The following is a 27,989-nucleotide window of genomic DNA, read 5'->3' as shown; positions in this document are numbered from 1 at the left end:
AGCCGAGAAGTGTGAACTCCACACCATGAAGGTCAGCTTTTTGGGTTTCATTGTGGGAGAGGGACAACTTCAGACCGTCAAGATGGCTTTGAAGATTGGCGGCATTGGCTGGTGGGATCCGAGCTGCCATTTATGGTCTGCACCGACCACAAGAACCTTGCATATATCCAGGCAGGCCGGACGTATCTGGTTCCGGTGACATGACAGTAGTTTGAATTGCTGGCCCTCTAAACTCCCTCCGAATCAATATAATTTAATGAGTAAAGAAAGTAATATACGAGATATCTATCATGATTTTCGAGTAGCCTAGGCTAATGAACCTTCGCTCCGGCTTTGGAATTAAAAACTCGGGAATTAAAAGACACGCGAATGAATGAAGACGAATGCAGTATGGCGAAGATAGCTGAGATCAAACAAATGTTCACTGAGCTGAAAAAGTCTTTGTCTATAGAATTCCAAGGGCTAAAGGATGAACTGAAACAATTATATAAGGGATATAAGAACAATTATGGAACAAACAATTGGTGGAGGTCCAGGGTGAGCGATATAGATGATGCAGACATTAAATGATTCAGAATTTATTTACAAAGACAAGCGGATCTTTTTCGACCATGACTTCTCCTCTGCAGTGAGAAAGCTGAGATATTTAACCATTAGAGAACAACCCAAAGCCCAGAACATTAAGACACATACTGCCCCTGCAAAACTGAAAGTGTTCAATGAATACGGGACTACAATTACCTTTCCAAACCCAATGGGGCTGCAAAAGAACTGGCAGAAAAAGGTCTTTACAAAGCGGACAACAGGAATGCCCCGGCTATCTAATGATCTTGAGGTACGAGTTAATACTATCACTTAAAGACTATGCTTGACTCGAGAACGTTTTTCTCACTTTCTCTCTGTCTCTCTCTCTCTCTCTCTCTCTCTCTCTCTCTGTGTGTGTGTGTGTGGGTGAGTGTGTGTGTGTGTGTGTGTTTTTCTGCGTGGGTGTGTGTGTGTGTATGTTTGTTTGTTCATGTGCGCAGTGTGTGTGCATGTGTGGAATGCATCCTGTACTCATCATCTGCCCTATATCCTGCTTTCAGAGCACCATGTCACTTTATCTACAAACCTCAAATATTCTGTATTCCTCCTTTCCAGCCTACCATTAGCCATGCATATCAGCCCTTTCCATTTCAAATAATATTTATATTATATAATAATATATATAATATAATATTATTTAATATATATATTAATTAATTATATATATATTATTAATTAATATATAATATATTTTAGGGCCCGAGCGCCAACAATGTTGGGCTGCAAAGCCCTATTGTAATTGGAATGTTTCTTATTATCCTTACACACATTTGACGTGCCTTTTGGGGGCCTCAGCATAAAAAAAATAAAAGAACTCACCAAATTTGGTGTGCCCATGCGGCCTGGTGAAAAATTTGCTCACTAGCGCCACCAACCGTGGGGATTCGCCAGCCCTACCGCACCGTAACTCCAATTGACATGAAAAAGGTTTTGAAAATGTGTTTTTATTCAGAAGATATCGGCCAATGAACATAAGAGGGCTGTGCCACCAAAATGCAATTAGCATTACTCCATAACCTTTGGGCCAATCAGCATGAAACTCGAAACCTATATCGACATAGCTGAAAAGAACATACATGTCAATTTTCATAAAAATCAAGTAATGTGGGGCGCTTCCAAAAAATTTATAAAATTGTCATTTTTGGCCATTCACAGGGGTTGTACTAGATCTTACTTGGACTATACCGTTGATCCGATTGATACCAAAATTGGATATATGGTTGGAAAAGCCTTGAGGACAAATAGTTACCCAAAGATGCTCCAAAGGTTTAGGGGCGTGGCCAGGGCAATGCCAAAGCATCAAAGCTGTTATAACTTCAGCGTTTCTTCTCCAATCTGCTCCAAAAAAATCATACTTGATAAGAGTCCTGCCCTGAACGAGTCTGCACTGCAATATTGACTCACGGTCTGAGCGCCACCTACTGGCAACAGGAAATGTCACTGATTTTGTGTTTCCAAGTAAAAGTCACACCTGGTTATTTTTTGACCAGATCCTCTCATTTCAGTTTGCAGAGAGGACACAGGGGGAGGAGGAGGGGTCACACTAGGGCAGGGGTGGGCAATATTTTTTTCCAGTGGGCCATAATGACTCCGTTAAAGTAAATGAAGGGCCACACAATTGGAAATACAATTTAAACATTAGCTACTTAGACGGTGCCTGTTAGCATGACACATGATGTAAAACTTCTTTGTTTTCCTTTTCAGAATTGGCAAAGACACCCTGACTGATATAATCAAACACTTTGAGGAGAATGGGCCTGGACTTAATTCTAGTACTGACTGTACTGTAGGATTTCTTTCCTCCAATGTTTACATTGTACACTTGTAAACATCCGGGCGGACTTTCTTTTTGTCTGCGGCTTTTTGGTGTCTCCTTTCTTCTTCTGTAGCATTTGCAGTCAAAGTTACGGATTTCCTCCATTTCGCTGTCTTTATCCCATTGAAATGTTATCATAGCGTCTGATATCTTCCGCTCCAGCTCCTCCGCTGCGGCCTCACATGGACGCTGTATAATTAGCCATGTGTTTCGCTTCTAACGTGCAGCTGATTGCAGCCAAAACTACAAAATGTATACTTTTAAGGCAACCAATACTGTTATCTGAAACATGGAGTGGCTTCTTCATGATCTCAACTTTCATATTCTGCAAAAAAACGAAAATCAAGCTTATTTCGTTGTTTACGGGATTCGTCCCACCCGACTTGTTCCTGGTTTTGCCGTGGCGGGTCACATATGTTGTGTATGGTTCAGTCACATAAGTAGCAGTGATGCTCGTTCACCTGGTAGGTTTCAGTGACATGGTCAATTTCATTGAGAGACAAGTGTCAATAGCTTCTAACACAGTTTTTGGAAACATTCAGGACACATCCATCATACCTACAAAATACATCGTTGGACATAAAATCTTGCAGGTTCGCACAGGAAGGGGAAGCAGTTTTGCTACATCTGTAGCAGCCACTAACTCTGGAACCATAACTCAAGTGCAAAGGGAGAAAACCGTACCTGATACCTCAACAAAGGTGTCGTGTCTGCTGTGTGAAGAGGGTCACAGATTGGAGTTGATCCCCAAAATGGAGAAGCTCCAGAGAGAGAAAATTGATTTTCTAAAAGAGAAAGGTGTTTGTTTTGGATGTTTGGCTGTTGGACACATGAGCAAAGGCTGCTGTAGACGTCTATCCTGCAAGGTGCAAAAGGGAAGGAAATCAAATCAGAGGACACACAGCAGGAAAAGGGTTTAGTTTCTCCTAAGACTTGTGGCCATATAGGGGCTGGAGCACAAGACGATGTCTTGCCGATTGTCCCTGTACAGATTAAGGCTATGAAAGGCAGCAAAATACTCAAAACATATGTGTTTTTAGATCCGGGCAGCACAGCTACTTACTGCTCTGAGCGACTCATGAAGGAGCTGAAGGTGAGAGGAAGAGATGTCAAGATCCTGCTGAGGACGATGAATCAAGAAAAGTTTGTCAACAGTCACATCATCTCAGTACTGGAAGTGGCTGCACTCAATACCAACACCTTCTTTGAATTGCCTGACGTGTACACACAGTGTAACATGCCTGTGACTCGTGAAAACATTCCACGACAGGAAGAGTTAAGTTCTTGGCCGCACCTACACTCTGGAAATTCCTGTCATCAATGGTGATGTGGACTTGTTAATTGGAACCAATGTCTCGAAAGTAATGGAACCATGGGAAGTGGTTTAAAGCAAGGGAGGAGGACCTTATGCTGTCAGAATCTGGGTGGATTGTCAATGGACCACTGAGAGGAGGCTATGTGACTGAGAGCAGCTGTCCCACCATTACAGCCAACCAAATATCCATCGCTAACATAGAAGAGCTGCTGGTGAAACAATACAACCATGACTGTCCACAGCAACTGTCAAGGGCCCTCTGTCTGAAAAGGAAACTGGAAAAAAGTGCTACATTTAAAGAAGAATACACTCACTTTCTCAGCGATGTTATAAGCAAAGGATATGCAGAAAGGATACCAGAATATCAATCAAAAGGAAAGGAAGGAAAGGTCTGGTACATCCCGCACCATGGCGTACACCATCCTAAAAAGGGAACCTTAAGAGTTGTATTTGACTGCGGCGCAAGCTTTAAAGGGATGTCACTCAACAGTCAGCTACTCCAGGGAACTTATTTGACAAATTCTTTGCTTGCCGTTCTCACAAGGTTTCACCAAGAAGCAATAGGGTAATTCCGTGTCATTTCATCAAATTTCTGAAAATCTTCCCATCTGACCATCTCAGAATGTCCTGAAAAAATTCAAGTACAAAGACACACTTGTTAATAGGACAAATTCAAAATATTAGGTCTCTACTCTCAACAGTTTTCTCATGAAACATCATTGAATGAAGGGTAGTTTAGACGGTTTTTGGCATCATGCTCTGAAAAGCCATTTTTAAACAGCAATATCTGGAAAACTAAAATTTTCAAAATTTCTACAGTGTATATCTGTTACTAATAGCCTCCAGACATGGAATATCAGGGATGTAGCTCAATGATAACCTAGTATGGTAGGTACTTAAAATGAGGCTTTTTGAAATAAAGTAGTACATTTGAAGAGTGGCTGAGCTCCCATTTTTGCAGATAAAAGACTTCTATCATTTCTGCCTCTATCTCTGGTGTTGGCTTAAACATTCTACAAAATATGGTTTCTCTTAGATTATTAGTTTCACAGATATTAAGGCTCAAAAATGGAAGTAAACACATCTTTGCCCAACTTCAGAGTCATATTCCAAAAAACTGACAATACGTATCAGGTCCAAACTTACTTTTTTTGAAAGATCATATTCTTGTTAAAATCATATTAAAAAAATGGGAGGGTGTTTTGCCTCAATTTGTCGCAGTGATTTTTTAAAATCCTGATATAGGATTGGGTTTTTGTGGCCGTTCTTGGTACTGCATGTCTTAATATCCTACAAGTAAACATGCTACTGATAAATTTAGCCTTACGAAAACATTAAAATGTAGCACAGTTGTAGTTACAGAAGCAATAAGTCCTTAGATGTGAGTTGCTGAAAGCAGCTTTTAATGTCTTAAACCATGAACAAACATAGCATAATATTGAAGACTGTACATTTTGTCATACTTTAAGTATATAAATTACACAACCAAATCAAATAATAATCTTAATTTGAGCATAAAGATTTTACATTACAGTAGAAAAGTCTCCAAAGTTTGATATTAAATAACAGTTTGTCTCTATGCTCACTATGAGACAATATGTGAGTTATGATCAGAAATGGTGGATAGGAAGTATCAGAGATGTTTCAGAGCAAGATGAAGATGTATTGGTTCAGTTCATGCACCCACATGGCCCTGCCAAGAGTTTCTACTGGCCAAGAAGAGAAGACATGTGCAATGTCCCACTGCAGCATAGAATTGCAAGATTTGACGTTCCCTCTACAGAAACTGGGCGCATGTACGCTATCAAAAAAGATGAGCACAACAGAGCAGAGATGTACATTAGACAATTTGTAAAGTGACTGCCAAATTAATGAATGTGACGAAGGAATTGGATCTAAAAGATGAAAAATGTGTGATCCCTCACAGTGAGCATAGAGACAAACTGTTATTTAATATCAAACTTTGGAGACTTTTGTACTGTAATGTAAAATCTTATGCTCAAATTAAGATTATTATTTGATTTGGTTGTGTAATCTATATACTTAAAGTATGACAAAATGTACAGTCTTCAATATTATGCTATGTTTGTTCATGGTTTAAGACATTAAAAGCTGCTTTCACCATGTTTAACTCACATTCAAGGACTTATTGCCTCTACAACTGTGCTACATTTGAATGTTTTCGTAAGTCTTTGGTAAATGGTAAAAAACACATTTGAATTGCCCTCCTGTGATGTTTACTGGTAGGCTATTAGGACATGCAGTACCAAAACCAGCCACAAAAACCCCACCAATATCAGGATTTTAAAAAATCACTGCAACAAAATGAGGCAAAACACCCTCCTGATTTTTTTTATATGATTTTAACAAGAATATGATCTTTCAAATAAAGTAAGTTTGGACCTGATACTTGTCAGTTTTTTGGAATATGACTCTGAAGTTGGGCAAAGATGTGTTAACTTCTATTTTTGAGCCTTAATATCTGTGAAACTAATAATCTAAGAGAGACCATATTTTGTAGAATGTTTAAGCTAACCCCAGAGATAGAGGCAGAAGTGATAGAAGTATGTTATCTGTAAAAATGGGAGCTCAGTCACTCTTCAAATGTACTACTTTATTTCAACAAGCCTCATTTTAAGTACCTACCATACTAGGTTATCATTGAGCTACACCCCTGATATTCCATGTCTGGAGGCTATTAGTAACAGATATACACTGTAGAAATTTTGAAGGCCACAGGTGTTCCAGATAATGCTGTTTAAAAATGGCTTTTCAGAGTATGATGCCAAAAAACATCTAAACTACCCTTCATTCAATGACGTTTCATGAGAAAACTGTTGACAGTAGAGACCATATATTTTGGATTTGTCCTATTAACAAGTGTGTCTTTGTACTCAAATTTTTTCAGGACATTCTGAGATGGTCAGGTGGGAGGCATTTGATGAAGTGACACGGAATGACCCAATAGCAGTGATGGCTGATATACAGGCCATGTATCATCAAATCAAAGTGGCAAAACAGGATGTAGATTTTCTTCACATCCTGTGGTGGCCAAATGGTGAACTGACACAACATCTCACTGAATACAGAGTGACCGTTCATTTGGCATCATCACCAAGCTGTGCCAGTTTTGCCCTAAGAAAAACTGCTGAGGAGTTCCCTGCAAAGTTCCCAGCATATGTGACAAACACAATCAAGCACACTTTCTATGTGGATGACTGCCTGAAGTCCCTACCTTCAGAGGCAGGGGCCATGGCCCTGGTGAGAGACCTGACAGCTGTGTGCCAGTTGGGAGGATTTCAATTGACAAAATCGATCAGCAACAACAGGTCGCTGTTGGAGTCCATTGATGTGGGAAAAAGAGGCAAGGAAGTGAAAGAATTGGATCTCAACAGAAACAAACTTCCTGTCAAGAGAACATTGGGACTACAGTGGTGTGCAGAAACTGACACCTTCACGTTCAAAATGGCAGTTCAGGAAAGACCACTTATACGACAGGGTATCTTGTCTGTAATAAGCTCAGTGTATGACCCCATTGGCTTTCTAGCACCTTTTACTTTACCTGCTAAGTTGATGTTGCAAAATCTCTGTAGGTTGAGCTATGGTTGGGATGATTATATCTCTCCAAACTACCAGCTACAATGGATAGGGTGGCTAGAAGACCTAAGAAGGCTCAGTACATTCAGTGTGCCAAGAAGCATTAAACCTTAAGATTTTGGACAGATCACAAATGCCCAACTAAATCACTTCTCTGATGCAAGTGAGGATGGTTATGGTACAGTATCGTACCTGAGGTTGCAGAATGATAAGAAAATTCATCTAGCCTTCATTCTAGGAAAGGCATGGGTTGTTCCATTAAAGAAAGTGACAATCCCAAGGATGGAACTAGCAGCTGCTGTGCTAGCAGTTAGAGTTGACACAATGTTGAAAGCAGGATTGCAACTACAGCTGGAAAATTTGTGCTGTCTGGACTGACAGCACAACCGTGCTTAAATTACATTACATTAGGAATGAAAAAAAGTGCTTTTACACCTTCGTGGCCAATAGGATCTCCACTATAAGAGAAGCCACTAGTGTCTCACAGTGGAGGTCAATACAAGGCAGAACCCAGCTGATGAGGCCTTTCATGGGGTTAAAGCTGAGTACCTGCTCAGAAGCAGCAGGTGGATCGGCCAGACTTATTGGCCTATTAATATTGTGGATTCTGCTTCTATCAACAGCGATGACCCAGAGGTCAAAGTAGAGGCTAAAGTGAACACTGTTGTCATCAAAGATGCACCCGATACAACAGATGTTGTCATAAACAAAGATACACAGAATGCAACAAACCAGCTGATAACTTATTTTTGTCACCAGGCAGTAGTATGTTTGTGATTGGCCTGTCAACTCCTTCCCCGTTCATGTGATTACCTTGCCCCGCCCTAATGTGTTGCACCTTTGTCTCGTTAGCTCCCTTTGTTACTTAAGTCATGTGCTCCCCTCTGTGTTTGCCAGTTCGTATTCGTTCCTTGAGAGATACTTACCAGCGTTTTTTCCTGCCTGCCTACCTGTGGATTATCCTGCCTGTCTGTTTTCCGAGCCTAGCCTTCCCCTGTCGGTACCTTTGCCTTTGGACTGCCTTCCCGTGCTTGACCCTGCCTGTCTGGTTACCTGCCTCACGTCTGCCCCTCGCCTGTCTTTGTGGATTCTGGATTCACTGACTGCTGTTAGCCCTTCTGTGTTTTTTTGGTGAACATTATTAAATCTACTATTTGACTCCTGGTCTTGCATTTGGGTTCTCCTGTCTGAGCTCAGTCGTGACAATTTTTCTTCATGGAAAAGACTAAAGACCTCAGTTGCTCACATACTTCAAGTGAGAAAGAGGTTGCAGTCATGGAGTCAGAAGAGAAAAGAAATACAGACTTCAGTGTACAACAGTGGAATTAACATACCTCAGCAAAAGAAAAAGGAGATGCAAAGATTCAGAGCTACATTGGGTGCACAAACCTTGTCCCCTCAAGATCTTGAAGCTGCTGAAATGCCATTGTCCGGTACTGTCAACTTTACAAGTTCAATGATGAAATAACTGTCTTAAAAAGGGGAGCATCCTGAGTAAAGAAAAGCAGTCACCTGTACACACTGGATCCAGTGTTAGAAAATTGACTTTTGAGAGTGGGTGGAAGGCTCACCAAAGCAGCAATGCCAGATAGCATGAAACATCCAATCATTTGGTCTAAAGATCAGCATATCTCCACTCTCATTCTACGCGACATTCATGTGCTTTTAGGACATTGTGGAAGAAATCACTTGTTTTCTAATCTTCGTCAGTGGTATTGGATCATCAGCGCAAATGCTGCTGCTAGAAAGATTCTCTCATCCTGTGTCATTTGTAGACGTTACAGGGGAAAGCTGGGTGAACAAAAGATGGCCGATTTGCCAAAAGACAGACTTCAACCTGACCTCCCACCATTTACAAATGTGGGTGTTGACTACTTTGGGCCCTTTGAGGTGAAGAGAGGCCGCAGCCTTATTAAACCCTATGGTGTTATTTTCACCTGCATGGCCAGCAGGGCAGTGCATTTGGAAATGGCATATTCGTTAGACACCAGTTCATGCATCAATGCACTGCGCAGATTTGTATCCCGAAGAGACCAGGTGTCACACATCAGGTCAGACAATGGAACAAACTTTGTGTGGACAGAACGTGAGCTGAAGGAGGCTTTGTCTGCTCTTGATCATAAGAAAATCCAAACTGCATTACTTCAGTCTAGAGTGAAATGGAGCTTCAACACTCCTGCTGCATCACACCATGGAGGAGTATAGGAACGAATCATTCGCATTGTCAGAAAAGTGCTGAATTCGGTACTACATTAGCAAAGTGTGGACGATGAGGGTTTAAAAACTCTTTTGTGTGAGGTGGAAGCTATATTAAATTACCATCCCCTCACCAAAGTATCAGATGATCCTAACGATCGGGAACCCGACCCCAAATCACATCATCTTGTTGAAAGGCAAACCTGCACTACCACCTGGGCTTTTTGAGAAGAGTGATTTGTATACTAAATGACGTTGGAGGCAAGTTCAATTCTTATCGGATCTCTTCTGGAACAGATGGATTCGGGAGAACCTCCCTCTGTTACAAGAACGACAACGGTGGTGTTGGGGTTGTAGCAGGAGCAGATTTGGTTATCAACAGTTAATTATTAATATCAATATGATTATCGGTATTAATAATTATATTTAATATATTATCATGATATAATCATGAATAAACGGGGCACCACCCTGGGATCAGGGAAAAGATAACCTAAAACTGTATTCAGTCTCAATATAAAGGTTTTATACTCACATGCCAATCATCGTGATCATTGGCATAGATGCATAAAAACAATAGCTATGTCCTTAGCGTCCGCCGGGAACAGCTGGCGTAGGACACGTGTGTGTGCGGCGTATATGTGTGTGTGTGTGTGTTAGCGGGACACAAACAAAGAGAGAGAGAATGCGCGAGCGATATTCTGAGGCTCAGAAGGCATGCCGCTATCACACGGGCGCGCGTGAATGAACTGGCGTTTATTCCGCGAGACCGGTCTTTTAACTGATAGTAGAGGCTTTCTGAGCTCGCGGATATGGCGGAGGTTAGTCGAAAACACTGTTACAGAAATCAACCCAGCGGCGTGGGTACACGATCAGCATTAAAATACAGCAGCACATGAACAAACGGACTCGGCGGTCCGCGATCAGAACTTAAAACACATTAACAAGAATTACAAGCATGTCCTACACTATCGAATCTCTGCTTCTGCCCAGACAAATAGCCTCTTACTTTTGTTGATGTGAGATGCGTCGATGTGAGGGTTCCGTCCTGTGCGGTGATGGCGTTCCTTGACGCCGGCAACAGACGGCAGTTCGTGGGCACTCGTTCAGCGCCAGATCCAATTAGTTGAAGAAAACCGAAAAAAATTCTTCCTTCTGCAGGCAACGATGAACAATCGCAGGGCTCGGCGATTTAGTCAGCTGATTTCAGACAAAGACGGGTCGAGTTATCCGTTCTGCTGGCAGCTGGGACGAAGAAAGTGTGTTCTTCCTTCCGCGGGGAACAGGAGAGTCGCGCTGTCGCGGCGGTCTCCTCGGGATCCAAAATGATAAACAAAAGAAATATAAAACGAGTAGAGAAAAAGAGGGGTAAAACAGTCTGTTGCTCGTCCAGCGAGTTTGGGGGAAAGACCCTAGGACAAAGGAAAACGCTGCAGACGTAATGTTCACCTCCTGTTGTAACGCGAGTTACGGTGGAGAGAGGGCGTTCCTCAGGTGGCGCCGGATTATATAGCTTAGGCCGCTCCAGGGGACCCCCCGGGGTTCCCTGAAGATTGTCAGCCAATAGGGCACCAGTTGTGTGACGCTGCCATTTTAGGGGACCCTAAAATGGTGGTTGTAGTTTTTTATCTCCTTTGTCCCTTTGTCCTGGCCGCATGTGTAGGCTTTTGTAGGCCGCATTGTGTAGTCCTACCAGTGAGGTCCCCAACAGTGGTCCAAGAACAAGAGAAGCTTCATCATAGGAGACATTGTCATTGTGGCGGACCCGACTGCTCCTCGCAGATCCTTGTTGTTGGGGAAGGTACTGCAGACCTTTCCTGACTCACAAGGACTTGTGAGGTCTGTTAAAGTCCAGACCAAATGCAAAATACTGGAGAGACCAGTCACAAGGATTTGTCTTCTGCAGGAAGCTGAATAAAGACTCATGAAATGGACATATACAGCAACATTATGGATTACAAGCACATATGTGCATGATGGACTGTTCATTGGCTCTGGTTATTGGCGCTGTTATATTATTATACAGTAACAATTAGGGGCTGGTGTGTTGTAGCCAATTTCTATAAGATTGTGAATATGTTATGTTGTGTATGGTTCAGTCACGTAAGTAGCAGTGATGCTCGTTCACCTGGGCACTAGGGGGGATAACCAGGGAATCACGGTGGTGACGTAGGCTATAGGGGAGTCACCAGTGCACAGCAGGGGAGTATTAGGATCACGGAGGCACACAGTTTTTCAACTGTTCAAACCGTGCCATAGATATTTTCTGTTACTGGTTTTCTCTTCATAGTTACATGTTGGTTTCAGTTTTACTCATTCATCACAGCCAGTGTTTTGTAAATATTATTTCTCTGCAAAAATAAAACGTAAAACTCACAAGTCATGGAAGAACTCATCTCTTAAGCAAGAACGTGTTGGAAAAGACTCCAAATTCCCTCAAGTGGCAGTTTTATGGTTTGATTGCCACTACAAAATATGTTTATTATCTTCAGTATTGGGCAAGTTACTTCCAAAATGCAATGCATTACTAGTTACTGTCTTAAGTAATTAAATATTAACATTACAACATTACTGTCTTTGAATTGTAATGCATTACATTACTTGTTGAATGTTGGGGAGACTCAAATGCTAGTTACAGTTAGTTAATGATTTTCTGTGTTAATATCAGTCCCACAGGTGGGTCTTCCTTGTGGTCCTGCACAACCAAGGACAAACAAATGGATCATTCTGGACAATGGTAGGCCTTCAAACATATCAAATATTAAGTCATATCTCAGGTTCATATTTCTTCTATTTTTAATGTACATGTCTAATAAGAATTTGTTTTTCTCATTTCAGACACTTTTGAGGGTGACTGCTATCCTGACATTTCAAAAACATGGGCGATTCGCGACAGTAGTCTGGACATTAGTTTTCCACCATGCTGTTCAGATTACTTGTTCTGCAGCACACCTAATACCACTATTGATACTCTTGTGGACTTTCCCCCCACTCTGGCCACCAACCTGCTGCCTGCTCCAGACACCAACCTGCTGCGCACTCCAAGCAGAGCCCCACCGATGCAAGATCCATGTGGCCAGAAATGCAAGAGAAAATGCACAGACAGATTTTGCGAGGAGGGGTGAAAGCAAATCTGGCAAATGTTCTGGGACCTGGACTACACAAACAAACGGACAATACCGTCAGCCAGCTACTAAGACCTAAGAAAAGAGTCAGCACAGCAGGTCCTTCATGTACAAGCTTAATGCTGTAAAACTCAAACCATTAAATAAATGACAGAAAATTCCAATTCTTTGAAACTGGAGCCTTTATTGGTCAATAAAAAAATCAAATATCAATTTCCATATAAGAGTTTTAATTTGTATCATATTTGATACAGCGGGTCACAATCCTCAAAGATTCTTTTTTTTTCTTGAACAAAACCAATGCAGCAATGGAACTGGCAGGGTGGAAGTCCGGAAGGCAAAACATTTCAGTTATTTTTACTCATTTTGCGGTTCACAACTTTTTTATTTTGAGTGATGGTAGGCTTGAAAACTTGAAAAGAAGTTTCTGTCCTTGTTCAGACAAAGATGCACTCTGCATTTCTCACAGTACACATGGGCAAAGTTGCCTACGCAGTGCTTGCATCTCTGTTGGGTTTCCCATGTTGGGAAATGATGAAGGCCATCCTTTCTCACATCAGGGGGCAGCTCAGGGGTTTTCCTCTTCCGGCGAGGGGTTGGCGTTGCTTCTGGAGAGGACAGTGGTCTGCCACACTTTTTGACCTTTCCTGCGCTTGTGAGGGCTGTGCCAACAGAAGCCTGAAACCTTTGAAGGGGCAGGGCTTTCTGCCTGGGCTGCAGTTTCTGCAGGAGAGAGACCTTCAGTGTGTTTTTTGGTGGATTACTGCCACTGTAACGTTGTGCCACCAAATGTAGATGTACCATCTTCGGGATCTGAAGTTGAACTTTTACGGTGCATAAAGCATATCAAGAAAGTTAACGCCTCCCATGAACCTGTTGTATGTGTCAACAATGGCTGGTCTGGGAACCATTATGTAGGTTTTGGCTTTCCGATCCCGTTCACATTGCCCAGTGGTTCAACACCAACAAAAAAAGAGAGCACGTATGTTGCTTGATGTTATTTATAATGCATGAAATACAATAAAATGACAATTGACTGATTTAGAGTTACATGACCTTATACACCCGCTGTATCAAATTTGATATGTAATTTTTAACACGGTTTTACTAAACCATAGATTATGAAATATTAAGTAATTTCACATTGCATCAACCCAGTAACTGTTCCTTTTGATGTTTCACAAAAAAAAAAAAGTTCTTACCTTAACCTTTTCAAAATTGGCAAAGTTCTTCTGCAAATACCACATGTGTCCACTTCCTGGTTAATGGCAGTTTTGTAGCATGGCTGGAAAGCCCTCTAGTGAGCAGATTACTGCCCCTGGTGGATTATCCGTGTACTGCAAGGATATAATTGTATACATCGTTTTTCGTTTTTCAGGGAAAAAATTGTCACACTGCTCATGTGGAGGGCTCAAAAACTCATGTATCACATATGATACGTTTGCCGTTATATTAAGGACTTGAATCAGATCCCACAGCAAGTCTGTAAATCATTCTTTTTGACCACATTAGGGTTCCACCCAGCAAACTACAGCCTGGTGCTTTCTGTGATGGGGAGTGAGGTAGGCAGTCGGGTGATCCCCAGAGATCAGAGAGGACGTCATGTGCCAGCCAACAAACTGGACCTGCAGCCTGTCATTGACCACATTGAGTCCTTCAACCCCACAGTGCGCTACTATCGTAGGGAGCATGCCCCACATCGTCGCTACCTACCTAGTGACATTTCAATTAAATTCATGTATGCCGACTTCGTCGAAAAGGGCAACAGCTGCTCTTATGAAACCTATAGAAAAGCGGTTAAACAGCTTAACGTCAGCTTTACTAAGCTTGGTGAAGAGGAGTGTGAGGAGTGCCTCCTTCATGATCAGCACAAGAACACTCATGAAGAAAATGCACAGATGGACTGCTTGCAGTGCCAGAAATGGCTACAACACAAGGAGTCTGCTGTGCAGAGCAGAGCAGCATATCAGGCTGATGCTGAGAGGACCTGGCCAGACGACACATCTGTGAGAAGTGTGGACCTCCAAAAGGTTATAATGTTGCCTTGCATGCCTGGTGTCAAAACAGCAGTCTTCACCAGACGAATTGTGGCATTGCATGAGACCACTGCCTCTGTGGGCTAAGAAAAAGAATAAAAACAACAACATCTCTGTGGTCTGGCATGACGGCGTGGCGGGTCGCAGTGCTGGAGAGATTGCTTCAGCCTATGTGGTGGCAGTTGAGAAGGAGAGAGACCTTCTTCACAGTGTGTTTTTTGGTGGATAACTGCTCTTCACAAAATAAAAATTGGTGCCTTCTGTCTACACTGGTCAGCCTTGTGAACGGGTCTACCAACTCAGCATTCCGACTCAATAAAAAGCATATTCATACATATCAATTTATTTTATTTTCAGAATGCCACCAGCAACTTCGACTAAGACTTAGACATACTTTATTGTCATTCAAGTATCCACAGGGTGTATACAGAACGAAATTTCGTTGCATTGCTCAGACAAAATTAGGTAAAAGTGCAGAGATTGAAAAAATATGTGCCGATATGTGCAATGGAATAAATAAAGTGACGGAAGCAGTTTAAAAAACACAGAATGAAAAGACACGAATAAAATATGGCAGTGATTTAAAAATATGTCCGGAATAAAAAGTGACAAGTGCTTTAAAAATATATACAACCAATGTGCAGCCATACGATCTTGCAGTAATTTATATACATCCATAGATGCAAGTGTGCATCCAAGACTGGTTATACAGTGCTATGCAAAAGTTTAGGCACCCCATGCTAAAGTTGATTAAAAAGAGGAATAAAAAATCATCTTTTGTGAATTGATCTTAATGCCTTAATTTAAAAAATGAGGAAAATTCCTACCTTTTAGGACACCAATTTTCTTTGTGAATGAATAATGTATCGTAAAGAAATAAATGTTCTTCATTAAATACATGCTAATACATAACTAGCATGCTAGTTAGCCATATGATTTTTCAATGCAAATCAAACCATCTAATAGGCTATCTGAAAAGCACCATGATTTTCTCTAGGTTTGTGAAGGGTATGTGAGGATTTGGATTTTATTTTAACTCCAAAGGCCCAGGTGACTTTATCAGAATGCATAGTATCCTGGATCCATGTAATAACTGGCCTTTAAAAATAAAAATCTGCCTGCCTCTATGGGAGTTTAACATAGGGGTGCCCATACTTATGCACCCTGTATTTAAATGAAAATACACGCAAATAAACGCAGCCCACCCTGGTTCGAATCCAGGTTCTTTTGCTGCATGTCACACCCCCTCTCTCTGCTGGGTTTCCTATCTGTCTCCTGCTAATAAAAGGCGTCTATGCCAGAAAAAATATTAGAAAAAAGATTTAAAGTTATAGTTTTTGCTAGATGGTTTTCATTACCGTCAGTTGTAATAACAGTTAGCATACGCAGAATATATGCCGGAACTTTGCGCATACATATTTCGTCCCTCTGGGCTAAGCCTCGGATCTCCCATAATCCTTGATCCGCCCCTGGTGATGAGGCTTTCCTCCACACTTCCAAAAGGTCAGAACTATAAGATCTATGCAGACAACTACTTCTCCTGTGGTCCATTGTTCCATTGTTGTGAAGCTCATTGATTGTGGAATTCATTAGGTGGGAACATCCAGGCAGGTGTGCTACCACTTAACCATTTTACATACAATTTTATCCAGTTTAATTGTAATTTTTATAAAATACTTCATAAAAATATGACTAATGTGTGGTTTTTATTGTTATATACCTTTATGGGGCTAAGTAAGCAATCAATCCTGTAAATTATCCGTTAGTTGTTCTGAATTGTTGTTCAAACGATGTGACTACAAATACAGAAATTCCAACTTAGCCAATGTGATATATAGGGCCGGGACTTGATTAAAAAATGTATCTTATTAATTAGAGGCTTTGTAATTCCATCCATCCATCCATCCATTGTCTACCGCTTATCCTGTATTCAGGGACGCGGGGGGCTGGAGCCGATCCCAGCTGTCATTGGGCGAAGGCAGGGTACACCCTGGACAGGTCGCCAGTCTATCACAGGGCCGACATGTAGAGACAGACAACCATTCACGCTCACATTCACACCTACGGGCAATTTAGAGTCATCAATCAACCTATCCCCGGCTTTGTAAATAATTAATCGAAATTAATCGCATTTTACTCGCATAAATATTTGACCTGAGAACAGTGGGAAGTAATTTTTTTCACATGGATTTTCACAAACCTAGGACCGCCACTGGCTACACTTAATGGCAAAAATTGCAATGGTCTGTTGGACTTGGTTGAACAAAAATAAACAATATTTTGTTGCCTTATGTATTCAGTCATTATTCAATGGTATACTAAAAATCCATGTGAAAAAAATTACTTCTCACTGTTCTCAGGTCAAATATTTATTTGCGATTAAAATGCGATTAATTTCGATTAATTAATTACAAAGCCTCAAAAAATCTCCTTCTCACCCCTGGTGGGGTGGTATCTGTGTCATCCTCAAGCTCGGGTCCTCTACCAGAGGCATGGGAGTTTTAGGGTTCTGCGCAGTATCTTGGCTGTTCCTAGGACTGCACTCTTCTGGACTGAGGCTTCAGATGTTGTTCCTGGGATCTGTTGGAGCCACTCTCCCAGTTTGGGGGTTACTGCCCCAAGTGCCCCCACTACTACTCTTGTGCTTATGGCCTGTTCTTGTGCTGCCATGATTAGTGCCTCTGTGCTGTCTGTCAGTCCTGCATTTTCCAGCCACTGGTAGGATTTCTTGATATCAGCCACTTCCTCTATCTGACGGTGGTACATGCCATGTAGGGGCTTGTCCCTCCAGGTTGTCTGCACCTCCTCCTCCTCCTCCGCACTCTCATCAGGGTTCTGCTGCCTGAGACATTCACTTAGCAGTTCATCCTTCGGGGCCATTTTTTCGATGTAATCTCGAATTTTCAATATTTTATCCTGGACCGTGGCCTTGACGCTCACTAGCCCTCGGCCTCCCTCTTTCCGCTTAGTGTATAGCTTCAGGGTGCTGGACTTGGGGTGGAATCCTCCGTGCATGGTGAGGAGCTTTCTAGTCCTGATATCTGTGGCTTCTATCTCCTCCTTTGGCCAGCTTATGATACCAGCGGGGTATCTGATGACTGGTAGTGTGTATATGTTGATGTCTCGGACCTTGTTCTTCCATTCAGCTGACTTTTCAGGACCTGCCTTACTCTCTGGAGGTATTTGGCTGAGGTTGATTTCCTTGTGGCCTCTTCATGGTTTCCATTAGCCTGTGGGATACCAAGGTACTTGTAGCTGTCTTGGATATAACCTATGTTGCCCTCTGGTAGGTCGATCCCCTCAGTCCTGATCATCTTGCCTATCTTTGAGACCATCCGGCCACACTTGTCCAATCCGAATGACATCCCTATGTCATCGCTGTAGATCCGGTGGTGGTGTGGATCAGTGAGTCTATTTCTCGCTCGCTCCTGGCGTACAGCTTGATGTCATCCATGTAGAGCAGGTGGCTGATTGTTGCCCCACTACGGAATCGGTACCCGTAAATTGTAGTCATCATGGATTCATCAGCTCAATGTGGTTCCTGGTCTTGCTGCAAGGTGTTGGAGATTTTTCCTAACATGAAGGGCCTGATGCATTCCGTCAAGTTACAGACCAAAATGTTGTTTCATACAAGAGGTGTAGATTTAAAAATGTCCATGTCCATGTATGGCAATTGAAGATTTCGCATTTGGCTCCTTTTATTGTTTATATGGATTTATTATGCCTGCCTGCCAATAACAATTTGGGATATGTGATGCCCACACACTGAGTTCGCACCAGCTTGCTCTTGCTCATTGTGTTTGATGAGAGTTTAATTATGTAATCTCACTGTATGTTTGTTTATCAGTGGAAAACGTTCATGAAGAAGTGTTGTAGACTGTATGTTCAACTGCAAATTTTCTGATTAATCAGACAGTAATCAGCCTGTCAATTAGATATCCGGGTCGCAGCACCTCAGTAGCTTAAAGCATTGGCTTTTCCTCTACAGGGGTTGTCATGCACTGTATGGAGTTAGGTGTGGCGAGGTTATCAGGGTGTGCTGTGTCAGACTGGGGTCATCGTTCTCATCTGGTTCTGCACTGTCCGAGTTAGATTCAAGGGAGGCTCTGATCTGACTCTGATCATCCTTCTCTTGCTGGAAAGCTGAGTCTTTGTAGACAATTCACTACCTTTCCAAAAAAGGACTATGATATCCAAATTACATTCATTAGATGGTTGGAAAATTTATAACATGCTGCTGCTGTTATGTTTTGTGGTAATCATCATCATCCACTAGTTATTTGGTCTTCCATTACTGTTACTACTGCTATTACTGCTCTCAGTGGGTCTCATTCATGAAACATGAGCAGAAGGAGTGTGTGTGTAAACTGTTCGCAGGGGGAAATGTTTCACCATTCATCAAAATGTTAGTAGCTCCAAACTTTTCATAGCTAACTGAGAAAATCTCCTCCTGCCTCTGACAGCTCGTTGGGCTTGTGTAAATAAGGAAGGCACATAAATATTTCTTGTCGTTGTCAGAAATTACTTTAATGCGTTCTGTGCTCTGTTATGTTCACAATATGTAGATGGCTTGAAAACATGTATTTTAAACATGACAATAGATCAGAAATAAATAACGTATTAAGCTTGATTAGTGGGCCTTTTGCATATTTAAGCTTGAGATTAGAGTTTTTTGTCGATTGAGGGTCCTGGAACAGAGGATGTCCCAGTGTATAATCCAGCTCAATGTACAGGTGATAATTACATACAGCAGATGTGATGTACACTTCATTTATAGGTGATAAAATGTGTAAATGCTGCCTTCTTTTTAAGTTTCAATGATTTTTTTTATGAATCAAACCACACATTTCCCTTTAATAAAACTCTAACTCGAGGTTTCTTACTCTGACAGTGAGGAGGGCTGCTGCTCCAGGATCCATCAGACTGACAGTCCATCTGAAAGTGATCCAGATTCTCTCCGTCCTGAACCACAAAAACACAGAGAAACAAACAAACAAGACAATGAGACACACAAAAAGAGAGGAAACATCGTCCTGTAAACACCCCAACTAAACTCAAACCTGCTGAACAAAAAGAGGGCAGCACAGAGGAGCCAGAAGCAGCAGCTGGAAAAACACTTAGATCTTTTACTTAAGTGAAGTACTAGAGTAAATGTACTTAGTTACTTACAACCACTGGCCTACAACAGTAACAGTGGTAATATTTTAATTACAGTAATACAATGATCATGGTTTGTAATAACTTTCACAGAGGATTGAAAACATTAAAAGCAATATGTTCACATTTTGTGGCGATGAAGTGAAAAGGAAGTGAAGCTGTGCTGGAGTTTTACAATAAAAGCATGTGTGTTCTACCTTCAGCAGTCTGTATCCAGTTGAACAGGTGATCAGGATGTGGTCCTTGAAAAAGTATTCTGATTGGATGGGGGTCAGCAGGGCATGGAGCGGGGTTTCAGGTGGCCGACACTGACTTCCTGTTATGACAAAATCAAAACGTCTACTCAGTGCTGTGTGTCCAGTGTTTCCATTTCCATTACATTTAGCAGACACTTTTGTCCAAAGCGACTTACAATAAGTACATTTGTCAAAAGAAAGAAACCACAACAAATTATTGCCAATAAAGTAAGAGTGAAAAAATAGAAAAAAGTGTCCTCGTCTGAGAAAAAGTAGTAAAGTAGTAGCTGTTCAGCAAACATACCTTAAGAACAACAGTGCTATGATCTGAGTGTTATAAGTAAGAACATAGAAGTGCATTTCGTATTTTCTTTTTTTTTTGGGGGGGTTGTTGTTAGTGGGTTATGCTCTGCTGACCCACTATGCTGTATTGACATTGGTCGGGAGTTCCTTCCACCACTGAGGACCAGAACAGAGAAGAGTCTGGACTTTGCTGAGACATTTGTTTGATTTCAGTGATGGTGGTACTGAAGTAGAAGTAGAGGAGCGAAGTGCTCGCGTCGGGGTGTGTGGTTTGACCAGTGTTTGAAGGTAGATGGGTGCCGTTCCATTGATGGCTTTGAAGACCAGTGCCATCGTCTTGAATTGGATGTGTGCTGCAACAGGGAGCCAGGGTCATATAGGAGAATTGGGGCAGATTGAAGACAAGCGTTCTGGATACGCTGCAATGGTTTAGTCGCCGAGGCGAGAGAGAGTAGTAGTAGTCAAGGCGGGAGATGACCAGTGCTTGGACCAGGAGTTGCGTTGCGTCCTTTGTGAGGAAAGTCAATCCTGTGGATATTGTAGAGGGCAAATCTGCAGGATCGGGCCACAGCCGTGATGTTGGGGATGCAGGATAGTTGGTCATCGAGGATTACACCCATGTTCCTCACAGTTGATGAAGGCAATACTGTGATGTCCTTGACAGTGACCGACAGGTCCATGCAAGGGCAGTCTTTCCCCGGGATGAAGAGGAGTTCGGTTTTATGCAGGTGAAGCTTGAGGTGATGCGCAGTTGTCCAGACGGAGATGTCTGCCAGACATTCCAAGATAAAGGTTGCAATGTGAGTGTCAGAGGTTGGGAGAAAAGAGAGGAACAGCTGGGTGTCATCTGCATAACAATGGTAGGAGAATCCATGTGATGTGATTACAGAGCCTAGTGATCGGGTGTATAATGAGAACAGAAGCGGTCCTAGTACTGAGCATTGAGGGACGCCCGTTTCCAGAGAACAGGGTTTCAACATAGAGCCATTCCATGTGACCTGAAAGGTGTGATTTGTCAGGTATGATGTTAACCTGGTTAGAGCAGAGTCAGTGATGCCAAGTTCAGCCAGGGTGGAGAGGAGTATGGTGGTTGACTGTGTCGAATGCAGCAGATAGGTCGAGGAGAATGAGAACGGAGGAGTGGGATGAGGCTTTGCCATTTCACAGGGACTCAGTCACTGTGAGGAGGGCCGTCTCAGTGGAGTGAGCAGTCCTGAATCTTGATTGATTAGGGTCAAGGAGGTTGTTCTGTGAGAGATAGGATGATAGCTGGTTGTAGGCGGCACGTTCCAGGGTTTTAGAGTGGAATGAAAGAAGAGAAACAGGTCTGTAGCTTTGGATGTCAGAAGCATCTAGGGTGGTTTTTTTTAGGAGGGGCTTCACTGTAGCTCTCTTAAAAACCACTGGAATGAGACCTGAGGTGAGGGAGGAGTTGATCAGGGTGGTGAGGAATGGCAAGATGAGATGTCGTGTGAGATGTCTTGGAGAAGAGAGGAGGGAATCGGTTCAAGGTAGCAGGTGGTGGCAAGGTTAGACGTAACAAGTGCATGAACGGTCTTCAGAGGTAAGAGGGCTAAAGCTGGTAAGGTCATCAGAGGTGAGAGTTGGAGATGTTTTCTGGGAGGTTATAGGAGTGAATAAGGAGCTGATGTCTTTTACTTTCTTGGTAAAGTAAGTTGCAAAGTCATCAGCAGTGAGGGAGGAAGGAGGGGGAGGGATAGGAGAGGTGAGGAGGGAGGAGAACATGTTGAAGAGTTTCCTGGGGTTGGAGGCAGAAGCGTTGATCCTTGACAGGTAGAAGGCAGATTTAGCTGCCGGAAATTATTTTGAGGTGAAGTCAGAGAGTAGGTGGTGGTAGTGAGCAAGGTCCTCATCCTGGCTTGATTACTTCCATTTTCTCTCTGCCGCTCGCAACACTGATCTGTTGGTACGCAGAGTTTCGGACAGCCGGGGGGGATGATCCCGCCCTTGTCTTTGTTCGGCTGTCCTGCCGCTGTAGTGGCAAGCTCTTAAGTGCTTGGTTTATCTCATGCAGATTTAGCCCCTCCCTCCAATAAGGTCTATTGACTACAGCTGAGATGGCTGAAACTAGGTAATTGCCCACTCAGTAAGATCAGCTTCAGAAGAATTTAAACAACAAGCTATCTAGACAAGACTAAATGTTACAACTAGCTCTACTCACAGAATACCTAAACCCAAATCTACAATTAGTTTCTGACAAGATACAAAGCAGCTTCCTTCCTTTCTTCAGACAAAATGTAGTTGGTCTATTTTTCCCATACATAGACCAATGTGTGGCACAGTGCCACAGAATCAACACCGAGCACCACAACGCGATTTTGAAATATAAATATTGTTCCGTTCTTTCATCTCCGCATAGCACTCTTTTTCCCTGTCATTCTCGTTCACACACACACACACACACACACATGGTGGCCCGCCAGAATATCAACATTGACCACCACATATTGATTTTATTTTTTCTAACTATTTAAAAAGGGTAAAATCGTATTTAATTGTAGAGCTGCGTGCAGCGCATCAGCCCCTCCCCCCGCTTTCTCTCTGTCTCGCTCTCTCTCGGACCGTCTGAGGACAGCCCCTCCCCTCTGTGAACAGCCCCTCCTCTATGGAGCTAGAACAGTCTCATAATTCATAAATGCACACAGAAATTCATAAATGCACAAAAAAGATTTACAAATGTATTTGGGGATTTGTATATACATGTGACTCAAAACACAAATACATTTTCAATGCATACACAAATATGTTTCATTTCATATGTAAGTAAAAAATATTCACATATAAAAAACAAGATTCATAAACATATTTCCAATGCACACACAAATCTAAAAAAAAAATCACAAATACATGAATGTTAAAGTATTTGCAATCTTCATCAAATACGCATTTGGGGCTTGTTACATTCATATATGAACTGTTGGACCTGTATTTACAAAGTGCTTTTAATTTGTAAACCTCCCTGCATTTGTGTGTGAAACTTTTGAGACTCCCCTGACGTGACTCTGATCCACAAATGCGTTTTTTCTAAGAGGAGGTTGTCTGTAGCCAATCAGATGTCTCCCTCCTTTACAGCCAATCACGTGAGTGTCTCCCCTCCACTGGACGGCGGAGACGAAAGATGGCCTCTGGCAGTTCAAATGTAAGTAAAAAGTACTAATTTCTTGTGAATCTTTTACATAAGTCATATTCCAGAATTATGAATGACTGTTTAGCATGAATCGTGACGCTAAATCAGGTCTGAAACCTGTTTTCAGTGACAGAAAGTAAATGCATTCAGCTGTATTTTTTGTTTGGTTGTTTATCGGCTGTGTTTACCATTTCGGGTGCTACCGTATGCTGGTTAGTTAGATAAATTAGTCCTCAAACACATCATACAGTTTGACATGTTAGAGTTAGCATTACAGAAGCAAGTTAGGTTTAAGTGTCAGGAGTCATTCACGCAGCGGCGTCATCGTAGCTAACGTTCATCTTTCCTCTGTCCTGTGTACTGCGAAGCCAGTTTAGTGGGTTAGCGAGGTATGTTGAGTCTGTACTACAAGTCAGTCAGTCAGGCTGTACGACAAAGGTGGCTCTCTTTTAGATCACCACGGTAACTTATGCTTAGCTCATAACCTGGTCCCGACCAGGTTATGTTCAGAGTTTAATCATAAAACCGACTATAAAAGCGCTGCTGTTTCACTATTTAACTAATTTACAGCTTGCGGCACCTTTACTTTGAAAGTCCAGTGGAGCTGGATCAGAACGGAGCGTTTGTACGGAGGGAGAGATCAGCTGATCCGCTGCTGTTGACTTTATCTCTGAGCGTCTCCGCCTACAGGTGTTCTCCTCACCCGTTGAGCTGAGCGTCAGGAGCTCATTATATATTAGACTATAGTCTATATTTTACTTTTATATACAGTCAGTCACCACTGATAGAAGTTGTTCGCTCGCAGCAGGACGGATAATCAGATGGATAATCGGTTAAGTTAATAATTTAACTTAATGTGGCCGTGAATAAATTAATTCTGATGTTTCGCCTGTTATATTTCAGTGTCAAACAAAAAATACAGCTGAATGCATTTACTTTCTGTCACTGAAAACAGGTTTCAGACCTGATTTAGCGTCACGATTCATGCTAAACAGTCATTCATAATTCTGGAATATGACTTATGTAAAAGATTCACAAGAAATGAGTACTTTTTACTTACATTTGAACTGCCAGAGGCCATCTTTCGTCTCCGCCGTCCGGAGGAGGGGAGACACTCACGTGATTGGCTGTAAAGGAGGGAGACATCTGATTGGCTACAGACAACCTCCTCTTAGAAAAAACGCATTTGTGGATCAGAGTCACGTCAGGGGAGTCTCAAAAGTTTCACACACAAATGCAGGGAGGTTTACAAATTAAAAGCACTTTGTAAATACAGGTCCAACAGTTCATATATGAATGTAACAAGCCCCAAATGCGTATTTGATGAAGATTGCAAATACTTTAACATTCATGTATTTGTGATTTTTTTTTAGATTTGTGTGTGCATTGGAAATATGTTTATGAATCTTGTTTTTTATATGTGAATATTTTTACATATGAAATGAAACATATTTGTGTGTGCATTGAAAATGTATTTGTGTTTTGAGTCACATGTATATACAAATCCCCAAATACATTTGTAAATCTTTTTTGTGCATTTATGAATTTCTGTGTGCATTTATGAATTATGAGACTGTTCTAGCTCCATACTCCTCCACTTAATGTTCATGCACAGGAAGGATTGTTTTCACCGCAGAGAAGACGGCTGGCTGAATTCCCCAATAAAATCAAACTTTGCTACAAGTAGGCTGTGGAGCCGTCACTTAAAGTGGAGCAATGGAGCTGTTTTGTCACAAAGTACTTGCCAATTAAAGTCCCAGTCGGCAACATTTTTTTGATCATATTCACTGAAGCCGACACTATGCTCCGATAGAACAACATAAATCATCCGGTTTTAGAAAAAAAAGCGCACCTCTACGTGCACGTAGAGCCTGTTGTTTGTTTTGCAAAATATCAACAAAGCCCGGGGTCATCCTGTCCAATCAGCAGGGCTGTGTTCGTGCACACAGAGTCCCTCTTCCCTCGGGTCGTACCACTATCACAGGGGGGAGGCGGAGGGAAGTAGGAACAAGCTTCTAATTCATTTAAAAACCGAAACGAGGAGGTCGAAAACAACCAAGGAAAAGAAAACACCGGTGGAAAAGAAGGGAAAAAAAGAAAGATGGTGCCCGTGATAAAACCGCAGTCAACATCGGACCCGCGTTTCAAAGGTGGCGTGATCTAAGGGATTTCAAAGGGCACGAAGTCGAGGGGGAGGAGCTCGGTGGTCGTGGGGGAGGAGCGGGAGAGTTGTAAACAATCAAAATCTGACAGAGCGCCCTCCATCCGCCAGACTTGGCGACTGGGACTTTAAAATATACAGTGGAGCATCTTATATACAGTGGTATTATTTAATATTTCCCCCCCTGGGGTTGCTACCACCACACACTGGTGTGTGTGTGTGTGTGTGTGTGTGTGTGTGTGTGTTTAGCATGTACTATATAGTGTATATCAACATGTACATGTGTATCAGACAGTGTGTAGTTTATAGTGTGTATGTACCTGTAGATGTGTATGTGATCCTCCAACCCAAGTTCTCTCCTGAGTTGTCACTGTGGAAGACGATGATGACGATGCTGCTGTCGGTCTGAATGTCACTTGGAGGTCGGTCTCCACAGAACGGACCAAACTCTCTGCTGCCTGCTGAGATCTGAAACATTTTCAGCTCATTAGTGACCCGGGCAGACCATGTGTCTGTGAACGGGTGTGTGTACGCGATTCTGACCTTGATGTGGTCGTAGGGGCAGCTGATGTCGGGGTGGTCCTCCACGTCGAAGCGTGGGTCAAACTGGAGGCGGAGCCTGAAGCCTGACTCCACCTCGATCCGGTACAGACAGTCTGAACTCTTTGGGTATGGAGAAGGGAAGTCTACGCTGCTCAGAACACCGGAGCGTTCCCTGAACACACCGCCACTGCACTCCACTGACACACACACACACACACACACAAACGCACACTCACACTCAGGGTTTCCATGACATTACATTAGGACATTACCAGGCTATACTGACCCCACACTGACTACCCATATCTTAACCTTAAACCAAGCATTGACCCTAAAATGTAATGACTAACTTTAGGGATGTCAATTGTTCTCAAGAAAAGAGTCCCCGTAATCATTGCGTTCACATGGGTGAGCTTTATACAATCTTAAACCCATCAAAACCTTATTGAATTCATGTGTACAGGATAAGAAACGTGGATTTCTGAAGCTGATTGCAACCCCTGGCTTGAGTCGTTGTTTATCTGACTTGTGCCGCCTTGTGAACGAGATCGAATCGTGTTCGCGTCCTGCACATGCGCGAGAATTTTCGCCGGGGATTTCACCCGGAAGTGGAAGGAAGCGCAGACGCCGTCATAAATAGCAATATAGTTGCCGGAACAGTCAAAAGATGCCCAACATGTACGCCAACACTACTCTGTCTAACTCCTCGAACGCCATCTTTGTCTGTATGCCGCCAGATAGTTTGTTATTGTTTTTAAGTAGCCGTGTACCGGAAGTAGTTTGTTTTTAAGTAGCCGTGTACTGGAAGTAGTTCTAACACTGTCATGTAGAAAGGGTTAGATGGCGCTATCTAACGAAGCGGAGTCAGCCAGGTCACTGACCATTATCCAAATTATTCAACGGCATGTGAACAGGGATTTTAGAAGAGACCCTCCCGTCAAGTGGCGTATTTCAACGTATTTCTTGGTAAAACCAATACGATCTTACCATGTGACCGCACTGAATGTCAGTGTGTCCCAACATTACAGGTAAAACACATCACACACAGTGTTGTTAAAATAATTCTGCGATTATTTAGAACTGGAGGAAGGAGATCGTAGTCAGCTCAAGGTCCAAACAGGGATTTAATCTTGATCATGAGGAGAATTCACAGAGCAACATGCTGGTCAGTTACAAAGTGAAGACTCAACGTGCTGTGAGACAAACATGGTATTTATCCATCTTTTGTGGGTGTGTTTTCACTCAGTTCACAGGGATGGAAGTCGTAAACTCAAATGTTTAACTAAACCTTGCATGGGTCGCAAACCCCACCTGGGTCATAAACCACACCTATGTCGCAAAACACACATGGGTTGCAAAACACACACAAATGGCCACAGGCCACAGGTCACAGGTCACATTTACACTAAGCCTTCTCATGTGTAAGTCTTTAGTTCAGATATCTCTCATCAAGAGTTACAAAATTTCCATATCACACAGTGTTGGGCAAGTTACTTCAAAAGCGTAATGCATTATTTATTACTTGTTACTGTAATTTCAAAGTAATTAGTTGCATTACAATATTACTGTCTTTGAATTATAAGGCATTACACTACTTTTACATTACTTTTGCATTACTTTTCGCCAAAATAAAAGGAAATATGGATTCTGTGTTCTCAATAGATCTTCTTGTGCTAAATAAAGCTCATTACACAGCAGGAGGTGATGTGGTATGGCATAATGACTGAGCTAGGCTTAAAGGAGAAATCCGGTCATTTTTGATCCCATTTCC

The 27,989-nt window shown here is 42.3% G+C and overlaps 1 protein-coding gene across 1 annotated transcript in view; it reads right to left on the bottom strand.

Moving 5' to 3' along the window:
* The window catches only part of masp1 (MBL associated serine protease 1), a 75,675-nt gene that overhangs the window by 32,986 nt on the left and 14,700 nt on the right, over window positions 1–27,989 (bottom strand). The window contains exons 5-8 of the mRNA XM_084019943.1: window positions 26,219–26,415; window positions 25,996–26,143; window positions 20,025–20,143; window positions 19,554–19,632 (exon numbers count right to left, since the gene is read on the bottom strand). Coding sequence (XP_083876069.1) covers window positions 19,554–19,632; window positions 20,025–20,143; window positions 25,996–26,143; window positions 26,219–26,415 — 543 coding nt within the window. The remainder of the gene's footprint in view (window positions 1–19,553; window positions 19,633–20,024; window positions 20,144–25,995; window positions 26,144–26,218; window positions 26,416–27,989) is intronic.

This window comes from Eutrigla gurnardus (genome assembly GCF_963514095.1).
Source record: "Eutrigla gurnardus genome assembly, chromosome: 10".
Lineage (NCBI taxonomy): Eukaryota > Metazoa > Chordata > Actinopteri > Perciformes > Triglidae > Eutrigla > Eutrigla gurnardus.
Note: the sequence above shows the minus strand (reverse complement) of the source record. Positions and strands in the feature narration are given on the sequence as shown.